A 14,087-nucleotide genomic window follows, 5' to 3' on the forward strand; every position below is an offset into this window, starting at 1 on the left:
TTTCATCTGTGAAGAGCACAGGGCGCCAGTGGCGAATTTGCCAATCTTGGTGTTCTCTGGCAAATGCCAAACGTCCTGCACGGTGTTGGGCTGTAAGCACAACCCCCAACTGTGGACATCGGGCCCTCATACCACCCTCATGGAGTCTGTTTCTGACCGTTTGAGCAGACACCTGCACATTTGTGGCCTGCTGGAGGTCATTTTGCAGGGCTCTGGCAGTGCTCCTCCTGCTCCTCCTTGCACAAAGGCGGAGGTAGCGGTCCTGCTGCTGGGTTGTTGCCCTCCTACGGCCTCCTCCACGTCTCCTGATGTACTGGCCTGTCTCCTGGTAGCGCCTTCATGCTCTGGACACTACGCTGACAGACACAGCAAACCTTCTTGCCACAGCTCGTATTGATGTGCCATCCTGGATGAGCTGCACTACCTGAGCCACTTGTGTGGGTTGTAGACTCCGTCTCATGCTACCACTAGAGTGAAAGCACCGTCAGCATTCAAAAGTGACCAAAACATCAGTCAGGAAGCATAGGAACTGAGAAGTGGTCTGTGGTCACCACCTGCAGAACCACTCCTTTATTGGGGGTGTCTTGCTAATTGCCTATAATTTCCACCTGTTTTCTATTCCATTTGCACAACAGCATGTGAAATTTGTCAAACAGTGTTGCTTCCTAAGTGGACAGTTTGATTTCACAGAAGTGTGATTGACTTGGAGTTACATTGTGTTGTTTAAGTGTTCCCTTTATTTTTTTGAGCAGTATATTATAATTAAGTATATGATTTGATATTTGGTAGAGCAGTCTGACAGTGGTGGTAGGCAGCAGCAGGCTCGTAAGCATTCATTCAAACAGCAGCTCTTAGCAATGCTGTTTATGACTTCAAGACTATCAACTCCCGAGATTAGGCTGGCAATACTAAAGTGCCTATAAGAACATCCAACAGTCAAAGGTATATGAAATACAAATGGTATAGAGAGAAATAGTCCTATAATTCCTATAATAACTACAACCTAAAACTTCTTAACTGGGAATATTGAAGACTCATGTTAAAAGGAACCACCGGCTTTCATATGTTCTCATGTTCTTAAACAGTAGCTTTTTTACATGGCACATATTTCACGTTTACTTCTCCAACACTGTCTTTTTGCATTATTTATACCAAATTGAACATGTTTCATTATTTATTTGAGACTAAATTGATTTTATGTATTGTATTAAGTTAAAATAAAAGTTCATTGTTCATTCAGTATTGTTGTAATTGTTATTTATTACAAATATATATATAATCAGCCGATTAATTGGTATCAGCTTTTTTTGGTCCTCCAATAATCGGGATCGGCGTTGAAAAATCTTAAAAATCGGTCAACATCTAGTATGTACGTACAGTCACTTTGGGGACGATCGGTGCACTTATTGATGAAGCCAATGACTGATGTGGCGTACTCTTCAATGCCATCGGAGGAATCCCGGAACATATTCCAGTCTTTGCAAGCAAAACAGTCCTGTAGTTTAGCATCTGCTTCATCTGACCACTTTTTATAGACCGAGTCAATGGTGCTTCCTGCTTTAATTTTTGCTTGTAAGCAGGAATCAGGAGGATAGAGTTATGGTCAGATTTGCCAAATGGAGGGCGAGGGAGCGCTTTGTACACATCTCTATGTGTGGAGTAAAGGTGGTCTAGAATTTTTTCCCTCTCTGGTTGCACATTTAACACGCGGATAGAAATTTGGTAAAACGGATTTAAGTTTCCCTGCATTAAAGTCCCCGGCTACTAGGAGCGCCGCCTCCGGGTGAGCGTTTTCTTGGTTACAGCTCTTTCAATGCTGTCTTAGTGCCAGCCTCAGTCTGGTGGTATGTAAACAGCTACGAAAAATACAGATGAAAACTTTCTAGGTAGATAGTGTGGTCTACAGCTTATCATGAGCTACTCTACTTAAGGCGAGCAATGGTTGACTGAATAATGATCATACTAAAGTCAAACTCAAAATAAGCCTCTATACAGGCTGGATTGAGTGTGCACAATAACAGTGAATAAAGCCAATAAACAAGATCATCCATAAGATGCCATTTATTCTTTCCTTAATAGACGGTTTACATGAACAACAGAGTAGAGAGAGCAATATCTTCAATTTGAATATATCCAAGTGGAGATGCAGTTGTGCGCAGACCAACACTTTTTTATTTTAAGAGATTGCCATTCATAATAAACTAATCCAGTCCAATTCCATTTGACTCAAAATAATTTGTTAGGGGATAAAAACACCAGGCAAGAGGTCACGGTCCAACCAACACAGTCATTTTTACAATAACCTTGCAAGTAAGTGAGACACTTTGCGGTGCAATGTTATGAGTGGGGGTTACTGTGGTGGAAGGGGGCTGGCAGTGTTGGCACGCAAGATGCCTCTGAGGACCTTGTAGTTGGCCAGGGGCTGGTTGTCTTTAGGTGGGTAACATGGGCCACGGTCTGTGACGTAGGAGTAGGGGAAACGTAGGACCCACAGGCCATCAGGGGGCAGCACCAGCTCCGTCTGCTCTGGATGGAACACTGAACAGGGAGGAGAGCCCAGTTGGACCTAAGAAGAAAAAGGGGCAGTGTTTTACAGTCAACATTAATCAAGCATTACATCTCAATCAACAAAGGGACTATTTGCAGCAACAAAAAATCTCCAGTCGACACAGCCTGTTACTATACTAACAACTCAAAATGAGTCCAGTTCTAACTGCATTGAGAGTTTAGCATAACTGGTGTTTGTCACCAGGAAAACATGAGAAGTGAGGAATTTACTTATAGATGAGGAAAACATGATAATAATTAACTTGTGACAAACACCAGTTGACAGGTAAATGAAGGCCAGGCAAGTGTACCTGTGGGTTAAGCGTTATCTCCAGGTGGGCGTCAGGTACAACAATGTAGAGACGCGCCAGCTGGGCATAGTGGTGCTTCAAGCCGCGCCCCTGGGCTGGAGAAGGGATGTACAGGGGCATGTCTGTGTTCAGGGCCCTGGTGGCCGGCTCTTTTGCCCCTCCAGGCCCCAGCACCTTCACCACTTTATCAGGCCCTGAGCTAAGGAAACGCCGGCCCCTACTGTCCTCGTACTCAAAGCCCACGAAAGCCCGGGCTACGTCATCTCGCCTGCGTCCCCTACCAAGGCCCCCTGCGCTCCCCCGCTTTCCCACTAGGGCTTTGTTGGGGGCTGGCCAGGAAGAGGGTCCCCCATCCAGGGGCTCATTTAGGCCCACTTCATCTTCGGAGCGGGAGCGAATCACTACGTCCCAGGGCAGGAGGAAGGAGGAGCCAGGCAGGAAGCCCGGCTGCTCCAGGCCAGTGTGGGGGTTGTAGGCCTTGGCGGGGCCCAGCTTGACCAGCGACCAGCTAGAGAACTTGGGCAGCAGGCCTTTGGGGCAGCCTGAGTGGAGCATGCCTGGGAGGTACTCGACGGTGGAGGCCTGGCGGTTTACCAGGCCGGGCCTCTTCTCCTGGCCCTCGCCTCCCCCAGCGTCTCCATAGGGCCCCAGGCTGTCAGTGGACTGACCCAGGCTGAGGGCCAGGCTGAGGCTGGTGCTCTCCCCAGGGGTGTGGGATGCTGGTATACTCTCCTTCAGCTTCTCCGCCTCTGATGGCTCTGACCCTGACGATAGGACTGGGGCTGCCACCTCAGGGGACCTGGGTGCTTCTTCGCAGGCCGGGGCTGGGTCTGGGGTGCTCGGCTGGAAAACAGGAAAGTCGATCCTCTCCAGCATTCCGCAGCATTTCTCTTCAAGCATCTACAGGGCAACAGGGTGAGATAAAGTGAAAAGACTAAGGTATAGTTGGGGGTTATGCTGGTACGTAAAAATCGGCGACACTCCATTTAGTATGAATTGTTAGGTTTCGTATGGTATGTACTAATTTGTGGATGTCCATCGCTCATTTCTTATGATAGAAATAACAATTAATATTATATGTAAAAAATGTGGGAAATGTACAATATGTGACGAATTTAAAAACATATGTTAGGAATTCTAGCTAGGTGGCTAACGTTAGCTAGCTGGCTAACGTTAGCTAGACTAGGGTTAAGGGTTAGCCAACACGCTAAGTAGGTGTCAAGTAGTTGAAAAGTTGGTAATTAGCTAAAATGCTAGCGTTGTATAATGAGATTCAAACTCACAACCTTTGGTTTGCCAGACATTCGCGTTATATGTACACCCATGAGCAACCACCTTACTTTCGTTTTTTCCTTAAGTAACCATCTGGCTCATATAACCATACCAAACGTAACATATCATACTAATTTGAGAGTCCCGGTCTTATATTTAGTATGTTACGTCTAGTCTATGAGACCAGGCTGTCTGCAGAGATCTGTTGGTGGATATAGTACTTTAGTATTTTAATCCAATCCCCATTACTGAAGCAGCAGCTACTCTTCCTGGGGTCCACACAAAACACAACATAATACAGAACAGCAATAGACAAGAACAGCTCAAGGACTGAACTACAAACAAAAGAATGGTTCTTATGACAGTTACACACATTGCTGACACGCAACTGTACATACATATACAGTGCATTCGGAAAGTATTCAGACCCCTTCACCGTTTCCACATTTTGTTACGCAATAGCCTTGTTCTAAAATGGATTATGTATATTTTTCCCCTCAATCTACACACAACACCCCATAATGACAAAGCAAAAACTGTTTGATTTTTTTGCAAATGTATTAAATATAAAAAACAGAAATACCTTATTTACATGAGTATTCAGACCCTTTGCTATGAGACTCAAAATTGAGCTAAGGTGCATCATGTTTCCATTGATCATCCTTGAGATGTTTCTACTACTTGATTGGAGTCCACCGATGGTAAATTCAATTGTTTGGACAGGATTTGGAAAGGCACACACCTGTCTCCATATGTTCTTGGTCACCTTTTTCTCCGATTGCTCAGTTTGGCCGGACGGCCAGCTCTAGGAAGAGTCTGGGTGGTTCCAAACTTCTTGGACCTTCAATGCTGCAGAAATGTTTTGGTACCTTTCCCCAGATCTGCGCCTCGACACAATCCTGTCTCGGAGCTCTACGGACAATTCCTTCGACCTCATGGCTTGGTTTTTGCTCTGACATGTACTGCCAACTGTGGGATCTTATAGACAGGTGTGTGCCTTTACAAATCATGTCCAATAAATTGCATTTAACACAGATGGACTCCAATCAAGTTGTAAAAACATCTCAAGGATGATCAATGGAAATAGGATGCACCTGAGCTCAATTTCCAGTCTCCTAGCAAAGGGTCTGAATACTTAAAAAAAAAAAAAAAAAAACTGTTTTCAGTATGTCATCATGGGGTATTGTGTGTAGATTGATGAGGGGGAAAAATAATTAATTTTAGAATAGGGCTGTAACAAAATGTGGAGTGACAATATAGTCCTCTAACATTGTCAGTAGCTTTCCATCTAAGATGTCAATACCAGGTGGTTTGTCATTACTGATGGACAAAAATACTTTCCCCACACTATATTTACAGAATTCAAAATTACAATGCTTTCCTTTAATTATTACATTTTTTTATGCATGAATATGATGTCTCACAGTTTGTTGTTGGCATTTCACGCCTGAGTTTGCCCACTTTGGCAATTAAATAGTCATTAAAATAATTGCCAATATCAATAGGTTTTGTGATGACTGAGCCTTCTGTTTCAATAAAATGTGGAGATGAATTAGTCTCTGTCCATAATTTAATGTACTCCAAAGCTTTTTTCCATCATACTTTATATTATTTGTCTTAGTTTTGTAGTTTCTTTTTGTTCAGTCACAATTTCTCAATTTACAGTGAGTTTGCCAATCAGATGTGCAGCTAGACTTATTAGCCACTCCTTTTGCTTCCTCTCTCAACCATACAGTATTCCAATTCCTCATCAATTCAAACAGTCAGTTTCTTAATAAGTCCAGGCTTATCAATAACTGGAAGAAACAATGTCATGAATGCATCAAGTGCAGCATCTGGATGCTCCACGTTACACACACCAGACCAACTAATTTGTTCAATTTTTTTTCTTCCCCCACATAGGAATCACTACTAAATGTTTTATATGATCTCACACTATTTTAGGCCCAGCCTTTGGCTTTTCTGGAAATGGCCACTTTATTATGTTCACTAAACCCAATGGGTGTGGATACCGCTTTAGGAGAAAGTTCTGCATAAAAAAATGATAGATACTAACTTGGTAGAAGTCATAGTTGGCAGCTTGGATGGCAAAGGGGTCCTCACGAGGGGCTTGCTTCCGGCCACAGTTACACGAGCCAGTGGAACGCCCCCTGCTGTTGTGGTTGAGGATGGGTGGGTTGTGGTCCATCTCTGGCTTCTCACCTGCAGATACAGTAGCATAGAAGACAGTTAGCCATAATAACAATATATTTCAAAATTGATATTCTGAGATACACCGATTTACCAACTATGTTGATACCTGTTATGAGTTTTAAATATGGAAAATACTATAATTTCTAATTTTCTGTATGGTAGTGATTGAGGCTTTACCTGGCCGGGGCAGCAGGTGAAACTTGTGCACACAGTGTTGGTCCGTCAGACTGCGCTCTTCACATAGCTGATGCCCATTACTCCAGAACTTGTAGCAGTCCTCATGCAACTGCAAGGCATAGCGCTGAAAAGCTACTCCGCGTGCATGCTGACTATAGACCCGAAGTGCTTGTGTCAGTTGGTTTTTGTGCACCGTGGTGGTATAGTTATGGGGAAGGTTGGACTGGTAGGTGCTATGTGCCAGCGGCAGGGCTTTCTGACAGCGGTTCTCAGAGAACTTGGCATCCGCGTCCAGGAAACCCTCCAACACTTTAAGCTGACTCTGCACTTCGACGGATAGCTCAGCACTTTCCTCATCTGTGTTGGCTATCATAACCTGATGCAGCCTGTAGGCCACTTGGGCCCACTTGGAGTACGTTGGAAGCTCAAAATGGGAAGGCTGTGGATTGCGACCGACGCTGTCGTCAAAGCCTTTCTTGGTCAACACCAGTTCGACATGCTGCCATAGGAACTCCTTCAGACTACAGTCCACTAGTTGCCCCCCTGAGAGGCTGCTGCTTTCTACATTGAAGGATAGATGTCTAGCAGAGAGACGCATTTGTTGATAGCGCCTGGGTCCAGATACTGCGGTGTTGGTGTCATTTTCCCGCAGGGCGCAGTTGGAGCGCAGCTGGCCCAGCACGGCTGCTACTGGGTCCTCCTCTGGCCCTGGCACCACATACACAAACGCCTGGTTAGCAGGGACAGTGAACAAGCAATTACTGCTCTGGTTGGTGAGGACCCGACTTTTCCGGAAAATGCGATATACCTGGTCCTCCAATGCATGCTGTAGGCGTCTTCGTGGAGAGTGTTTCTTGGGCTTGTCAGCATTTCCCCCAGAAGGATCTGAACCAGTTCCACCACAGCTTCTCAGGGTTCCATTCATCTGGAATACAAATAGGAGCCGTGGGGGACAGGGGCGGCAGTTCACCTTCCATTCTTTGGATATGTTGGAATCCTTAATGGCAGCACGTAGTAGTGGCAGAGTTTTCTGACGAAGTGCATCCACAGCACGGAACAATCTGTCATAGGTGACATCAAAACAGCATGTAGGATGGACCAGTAGCAGGACATGGCACAAGGAGAAGAGATAGAGCAATGCTAAACAATGCTGTTTATCCGCCCCTTTCCACGATTCATGCGCCTCGGAGTGTCCGATGCCCGCACTCAAAGATTCACACGCCCGCAAAAGCTGTCTGTTGTCACAAACTGAAGTAAGCACCAGATACAATACGCGGTTTTCTTGGCTGTAGTACGCCTGAATCAAGCCTCCACTGTTCTGATTGTCGGTCTCATCCAGTCCGAAGAGATGATAGATGTGCTTGTCCGCGAGCGTGTTGATTAGAAACTCTTTTGGCGATCCGGGTTGCATCGCAGTCTTACCGAATATACCAAGTACACAGAGACCTTCGTCTTTATACAATGGATCCTCTATTACTTCTGATTCTAGGAGCACTCCCAAACTCATGGGCAACGCCATTTCTTCTGGACAAATCAGTATGGGGAAGATAAATATATGCGCACAAGGCCACTTTCCGCAAACACAAGTAAAATGTTCCGTGTAGAAACAAGGGACATTTCTGTGTCCCCTTTTAAAAATCCCGCAACCAAAACAGGTAAACGTATCGTCTTTTATGGATACCGAAATTGTGTCAAAAAAAGTATTATTATAAAACCTAAAACATGTCTAGGAATTCACAAATGTAATTGTATTCTTATAAGCACAATATTGGTAAAAATACAATCTTAAACAAAAACGTTAAAAATGTAATACATTTTATTTGGTTACAGTAGCAAATTAAAATATCATGCAATAAGATTTTAGAAAAAAGTTATATAAACAAAGATCAAAACACAATATAGGGGCACAAACATATTGGGTCTCTAGTCTTCCCTGTGGCTCAGTTGGTAGAGCATGGTATTTGCAACGCAAGCATGGTGTGTGCAACGCCAGGGTTGTGGGTTCGATTCCCACGGGGGGCCAGTACAAAAAAAATAAAAAATAAAATAATGCATGAAATGAAATGTATGCATTCACTACTGTAAGTCGCTCTGGATAAGAGTGTCTGCTAAATGACTAAAAATGTAGTCAATGAGCAATTTCCAAACAAAGTCCCTCAGATACATTTACTTCCTCATAAAATGACGACTAACTGAACCCACGTTAAAAACATTTGATGCATCTCACTCAGTTGAAGTAACTCGTCATAGATTGAGTTTCCTCAACATGTACAGAGTATCTCAACTACTGCCTTTTAAATCTCAGTATGGCTCACTTACCATCCTCCTTGATGTCACTGTTCCAAGAAGCAGTGTCGGGATTGACCAATCCTATGTCTGATACAGAGGGGCAGTTAAGGCAAGTCCTCATCTGTCATTCAATGAATTGACAGGACTGTTCTGTAAAAGCAGCTTTCACAGAAACTGCTTGCTTTCAGAATTTATGTTCATTTTAAAAGTGATTCAAGACACAAGTGTTTTCTCTTTTCATCCTCAACCTCCCTAGCACTTAATAAACCATTCAGCAATGGAAAGCATTATGTAACCCATCCAGCAAAGGAAAGCAGAATGCGCTAGTAAATGTGCATTGCGCCAATAGTTACATCCATAGCTTGCATACAACACTCACTTTAAAAAAAATCAGGACAGCTGCTTTTCACTGTTACATTTCAACTCGTCTGGATCAACATCTGTGTATTTATCAACAAATGTCTCAGTTTTGATTATCAAAGCTTCCATTGCAATTCTTTGCCTTTGGAGACGGTCCTCGTGGTAAAGCACTCTGAGGGAATAACAAAAGTAGTGAAAAAGGGGACACACCTTTATAACCATACATTCATGCACATGGGTTCTGTAAAGTTGTGGTGCCCCGAGTGGAGTGAGTGACCTACCTGGAACTTGCGTTGCAGAGCCTGAGTCATGATGGGGGTGAGGCCAGTGCCTGCCTCCATATTCTCCTTGTCAAACAGAGGAGTACCACCAGGACTCCTAAAGAGTAGAGAGAAAAAAGTCAGACTGATCTCTCACTTGATTATAGTCCTTTGACTTCCTATTTTCAGGTAACACAAGAACCCTAGAATAAAGCACTTGAGTGTTGAAACGCATTACCTATTGATTTGAACCCTCTTCAGCTGTGTACGCAAACTCATGGGGTTTTTAGAAGGTGTTCTAGAGTGGGAAATAACATTTGATCATCTCCACAGTAAGACAACATAAATCCAATAAAGAAAACAAAATATTTCATAAGCCGTTCTTCAATTCTCGTCCAGGTGTGCAGGCTTTTATTCCAGGCCTGATAAACACTGAAAAACATGATTCAAATTATTATCAGTATTGGCCTGGAACAAAATCCTGCACAACATGTGGTGGATCCCCAGGACGATGATGGAGAACACTGATAATCTCCTGGTCACAAAACAATGGCAGCAGATTAAGAAATAGGGGATAGGTTTACCTGCCAGCGCTAAGGCATTTGGGGAGCTTAGGGAGCAGTTGGCAGTGGGATCGTTTCAGACGGACATTCTGCAGGTCTGCCACAGTGACCAGAGGGGTACGTATCTTCTCTGGAGTCCTCTGAAATAGAGACAGACCCATTGTCATACAATGGCCTTGTTGCACACGTTTATGCTGGAAATGCAAGAGAAGCAGGCACAATACTGCATGCTATGTGGGAGTGTCCTGTGGAGCTTACATTTTGGACAGGTGGAAGCACTCATTACTTTGAGTAGGCTAAGGATATGCCTTGCTTACCTTTGATTTCACACTGCTGACAACGACCTTTCTCAGTTTAACAGTCTGTAAATCCTTGAGGGTCACGGCCACCAGTATGTCCTGCTTCTCCTTGGAGCTCTAAGTGACAGACAGAGGTCAGATCATAAGAGAGATGAGACTGAAATCGATATATGAGCACCAAATTAAAAAGAATGAACGGCGAGTTAAGTTCTTACCTGTTGAGCATTGGAGGCCACTCTTTTTTTAGGGATGTAGGGTTGCAGAAAAGTGGTAGATGGGGGGGGAGGAGGAGGTGGTGGTGGAGGTGGTGGGGCTGGTGGTGTGAGAGCAGGGAGAGGGTCTGCACTGGACCCACAGCCCAACGGAAGAGGGGGAGGAGTAGGGAACATTGGACGGACTAAACCACCAGCCACAGTCCCATGGCAGTGGCATGCAGTGTTACCCCTCTGCTGAAATAAGACAGGCTTTAGTGACGTAGTACTGCATGTGGCTGTTTGTCACATCATGATCACACCATAAGGTACATTCAGTTGAGTGTAATTGTTGTCGTCTCACCTGAAGAGCAGAATGCAAGGCATCCATCTCCCTCTGCAGCTCAGCCATTTGATTCTGGAGGGTCTCTAATTGTTTGGCATACCCCCGCCAGAAGAAAAATGTTTTCAAGAATCCAGCAAATGACTGCAATAGATAGATGGAAGTAGAAATTGGGTCAGTAGCAAGGTTTCCATCCAATGGCGAAGGTGCATAAAGATGGCAGTCCCCATGTACTCACCATAAATGCCTTGTTTGCTAAGTTCGCAGTACATTTCTTTCCGTTACAATGACGTAATATCTGAATTCCTCCATCTTTATGCACCGTCGCCATTGGTAACAGATTTTCATGCGAATATTCTGAAATCTGCATAAAGAAAATATGCGCATTTTCCCAGCAGTGGAGTTTCTCCACCAAACTGACTTAGTGCGGATAAAAATCAGTGAGTGATGACGCAGTGCCCACAAAATTAACTTTTTCGCTTAAGATTTCATGTACCGAATAAAAATCGAAAGTTCAATGTGTTTCCATTGCATTTTCAACTCTACAGATAGTTGCGTTAAATAGCAAATGTGCTTACTCTGGTCTTGGCACGTGCGCTCTAGCCAACAGCTCACAGATACAGTGCGGTTAGGCTGTGCGGGTATGATAAGATTATTATGGATAAGAATATATTTATATTTGTCAAACGGCAGTCAAGCATCGATCATCATGTCACCAGAATAGGATCCTCGATATTTATTGGAAAGGAGAATCAAGATCACTGTGCACTTTCACCACCCTGTGAAGTTCATCATAAATTATTTCATCTGTAGCCTAATAAACTGCATGGTTTCCCCAAGTCATAGTGGGAGGATCACATACCATATCATCACGTGACTCCAAGTTTACCAACTTGTGATATGATGCGCATAAAAAAACACTTCCGCCGCAATTTCTCACATAATTAATTTTACAAACACAAAAGATCCCACCATGTCGAACGAACAAATTATCTGTCGGCATATATACAATTTTACCGAAACTTCCTGTTTCCATCACAGCTGTTGTGATTTAAATTTTTTTTTTTTTTAACACAGTATGACTTTACTCGCATAAAACCTGTGGATGGAAATGTGGTCACTGACATATAGAGTGAATCATATAGGCAAGTGTTTGGGAATGAAATCTAACATAACATTTCCCTCAACCAAAACAGCCCTGTTACAAACATAGCCATGCTGTAGAAACCTACCTGGCTCAGGCAGTTCCTCCAGATTTGGCATACTCTTCCAAATGCCAGCAGCAACCCTCTGACACCTAGCAAAGGAACTGGACTGGTTTGGGTGATTGGGTCACAATTTCCAAGTCTAAAGAAAATACACACAGAATAATAAGTGTTAAGAGAGTTGAGGAAAGGGTTGGCCTCCCTCCTGTGCATGATCATTCAGCCATCCATAGATTCATGTTGACATTGTAGGCAACAATAGAAGGACAACTAGGCTAGACTAATAAGGGTTGTCAGTCAACAACAACTCTACTGTATGAACTAAAATGTTGCAGTGATGACAGCCATAGATTGACTCACTGTGTGATTGCAGGTGTGATGATGGGCTTAGGTGTTTCTTGGAGCCTTTTACTCATAACAGCCCAGCGTCTGCTGCTGGCCCTCTTCTTCCTGCGTTGCAGGAAGGCTTTGCTTGGTCCCTAAAGGCACAGTGAAGAGAGTCAGATTCAGTTACATTTCAAAATATGTATGGGTTAATGGGCAAGTTAATTATTTACACACCAGACTTACATTCAAACTCACTCTCTCTCTCTCTCTCTCTCTCTCTCTCTCTCACACACACATTTTAATGTTTTGGCTGCAATGGTAATTGGGCAATATCCAATTTGACAAATTAGCCAGCCATGTTTTCTATTGGCAGCCCATAGCATAGGTCAGGTGTGTCAAACATATGGCCTGCGAGAGGGTCCAATCCAGCCCGCGGTTGGGTTGAGTAAAACATAAATAATAATTAAAGGGGGTGGGGGTTATAATAATAACTAAAGGGGAGGATGAATATACCTTCAAATGACTAAAACCAAATCGAACTGTGTAAACTATAAATGATAAAATCACCAAAATGAAAGCTAGACAGTCAGGGAGCATCGGAAGAGGACTTTTTTGTTGTTGTTGCAAATGTTGAGGGTGAGGAAAAATAACACATTTTCGTTGAAAACCGAATGCGGCCCTCGGACAAAATGAATTTAACACCCCTGGCCTATGTCCAATCATTTAATATCTTCATTACCATTGTCATTGCAGATAGCTAAATGCCAATTAACGTTACAAACAGGCTGGACTTCCTGTTTTTTCATACCTAGCTAGCTACGGTCTACAAACTCTGTTTTAAAGAATGTATATAAACTGCCAACGCATAACGTTACTGCTTCAATAGCCAAGCGAATGCATGAACAAGATAGGTTTTGCCTACCAGCAACGCTTTTGCAAAACAGCCTGCTAGCTACGTAACACCGTCCGACCATAGACGTTAACACACATCTGTATTCGTGGCGCTAGCTTAGTCCAGCTTTCTCTGTTTTTTAACCTATTCATGCAAGTTAGTGAAACTTATAACTGACGTTACATACCCATGATCCAGCCATAAAAACGTATTCAAACTAGCTAGATGATTAAAAACAAATATTTGTACAATCTTTGCTTTGCTCAACAAGGATTTTCAAAATGTACTACTAGTCGCTTCAACAAATCAGGAAACGTATTACACACAGCTGGATGAAGACTTACGTGGATAGGCTACTGAATACGGAAGTAGATAGAATGACCAATCACAAATGACTACTATCCAGCCAAACGCAATGCCCGTTATTGTGTTACCTAGCAACAAAACCTAAACAAACCTGTGTAATTTCCTCTACATTTTGTGTGGTTAGTTCAGAGATGTATTAGAAATGTTGTAGCTAACTAGCTAAGTGCCTTGGTTAGTTAACTTGAGTGGGAAAAGTCGTTTTGTCATTTTCACCCTAACCAGGTAAGTTTCTGCCCGAACCTGTAACGTTAACTGCCTGCATATTTGTTACTAGCATTATCAGTGAATGAGAGTATGTGTGTTGTTAGCAGAGACCTAACGTCACAGTCAACGGCAGAGATGGACATTAGGCTAGGGTCAAATCCTTTTTGTGGTAGCTAGCTATCTAGGGTGCTCTACCATATCTGATGTTTGTTTGAAAAAATCGACTAGCTAACGTTATCTACAGAAAGATGTTGATACCCTGAGAAAACAAATATTTGTGTTCCTGAA

At 43.3% G+C, this 14,087-nt stretch overlaps 2 protein-coding genes across 4 annotated transcripts; both read right to left on the minus strand.

Moving 5' to 3' along the window:
• Positions 1-2,046: 2,046 nt before the first annotated feature.
• Positions 2,047-8,106, minus strand: LOC106603437 (nonsense-mediated mRNA decay factor SMG8). The gene is made up of 4 exons (XM_014197115.3): positions 6,501-8,106; positions 6,187-6,332; positions 2,859-3,758; positions 2,047-2,566 (listed from the first exon to the last, which is right to left on the minus strand). Exons 1-4 carry the CDS (start codon positions 8,017-8,019, stop codon positions 2,351-2,353), a joined length of 2,781 nt encoding a protein of 926 aa, XP_014052590.1. The 5' UTR covers positions 8,020-8,106; the 3' UTR covers positions 2,047-2,350.
• Positions 8,107-8,298: 192 nt separating this feature from the next.
• Positions 8,299-13,545, minus strand: LOC100380509 (Proline-rich protein 11). Of its 3 annotated transcripts, none has more exon segments than NM_001173794.1 (10): positions 8,299-9,321; positions 9,431-9,527; positions 9,648-9,707; positions 9,994-10,112; positions 10,290-10,388; positions 10,487-10,717; positions 10,827-10,949; positions 12,038-12,152; positions 12,371-12,489; positions 13,417-13,545. In NM_001173794.1, coding segments are annotated over 10 exon segments (1,047 nt in total). In that variant the 5' UTR covers positions 13,432-13,545; the 3' UTR covers positions 8,299-9,252.
• Between the last annotated feature and the right edge of the window lie 542 nt (positions 13,546-14,087).

This window comes from Salmo salar, chromosome 04, assembly GCF_965601325.2.
Source record: "Salmo salar chromosome 04, fSalSal1, whole genome shotgun sequence".
In the NCBI taxonomy this organism is placed as follows: Eukaryota; Metazoa; Chordata; class Actinopteri; order Salmoniformes; family Salmonidae; genus Salmo; species Salmo salar.

What these genes read in the sequence shown, in the direction of transcription:
- LOC100380509 (XM_014197090.3), bottom strand. An exon ending in CCTTGCATTCTGCTCTTCAG is followed by an intron (nt 10,721 to 10,826) that starts GTGAGACGACAA and finishes GTCTTATTTCAG; the next exon opens with CAGAGGGGTAACACTGCATG. An exon ending in TCAGCAGTGTGAAATCAAAG is followed by an intron (nt 10,113 to 10,289) that starts GTAAGCAAGGCA and finishes TCTCTATTTCAG; the next exon opens with AGGACTCCAGAGAAGATACG.
- LOC106603437 (XM_014197115.3), bottom strand. Translation starts at nt 8,019, where the DNA reads ATGGCGTTGCCCATGAGTTTGGGAGTGCTCCTAGAATCAGAAGTAATA. An exon ending in TCACCTGCTGCCCCGGCCAG is followed by an intron (nt 6,333 to 6,500) that starts GTAAAGCCTCAA and finishes CTGTATCTGCAG; the next exon opens with GTGAGAAGCCAGAGATGGAC. An exon ending in AGATAACGCTTAACCCACAG is followed by an intron (nt 2,567 to 2,858) that starts GTACACTTGCCT and finishes TTTTCTTCTTAG; the next exon opens with GTCCAACTGGGCTCTCCTCC.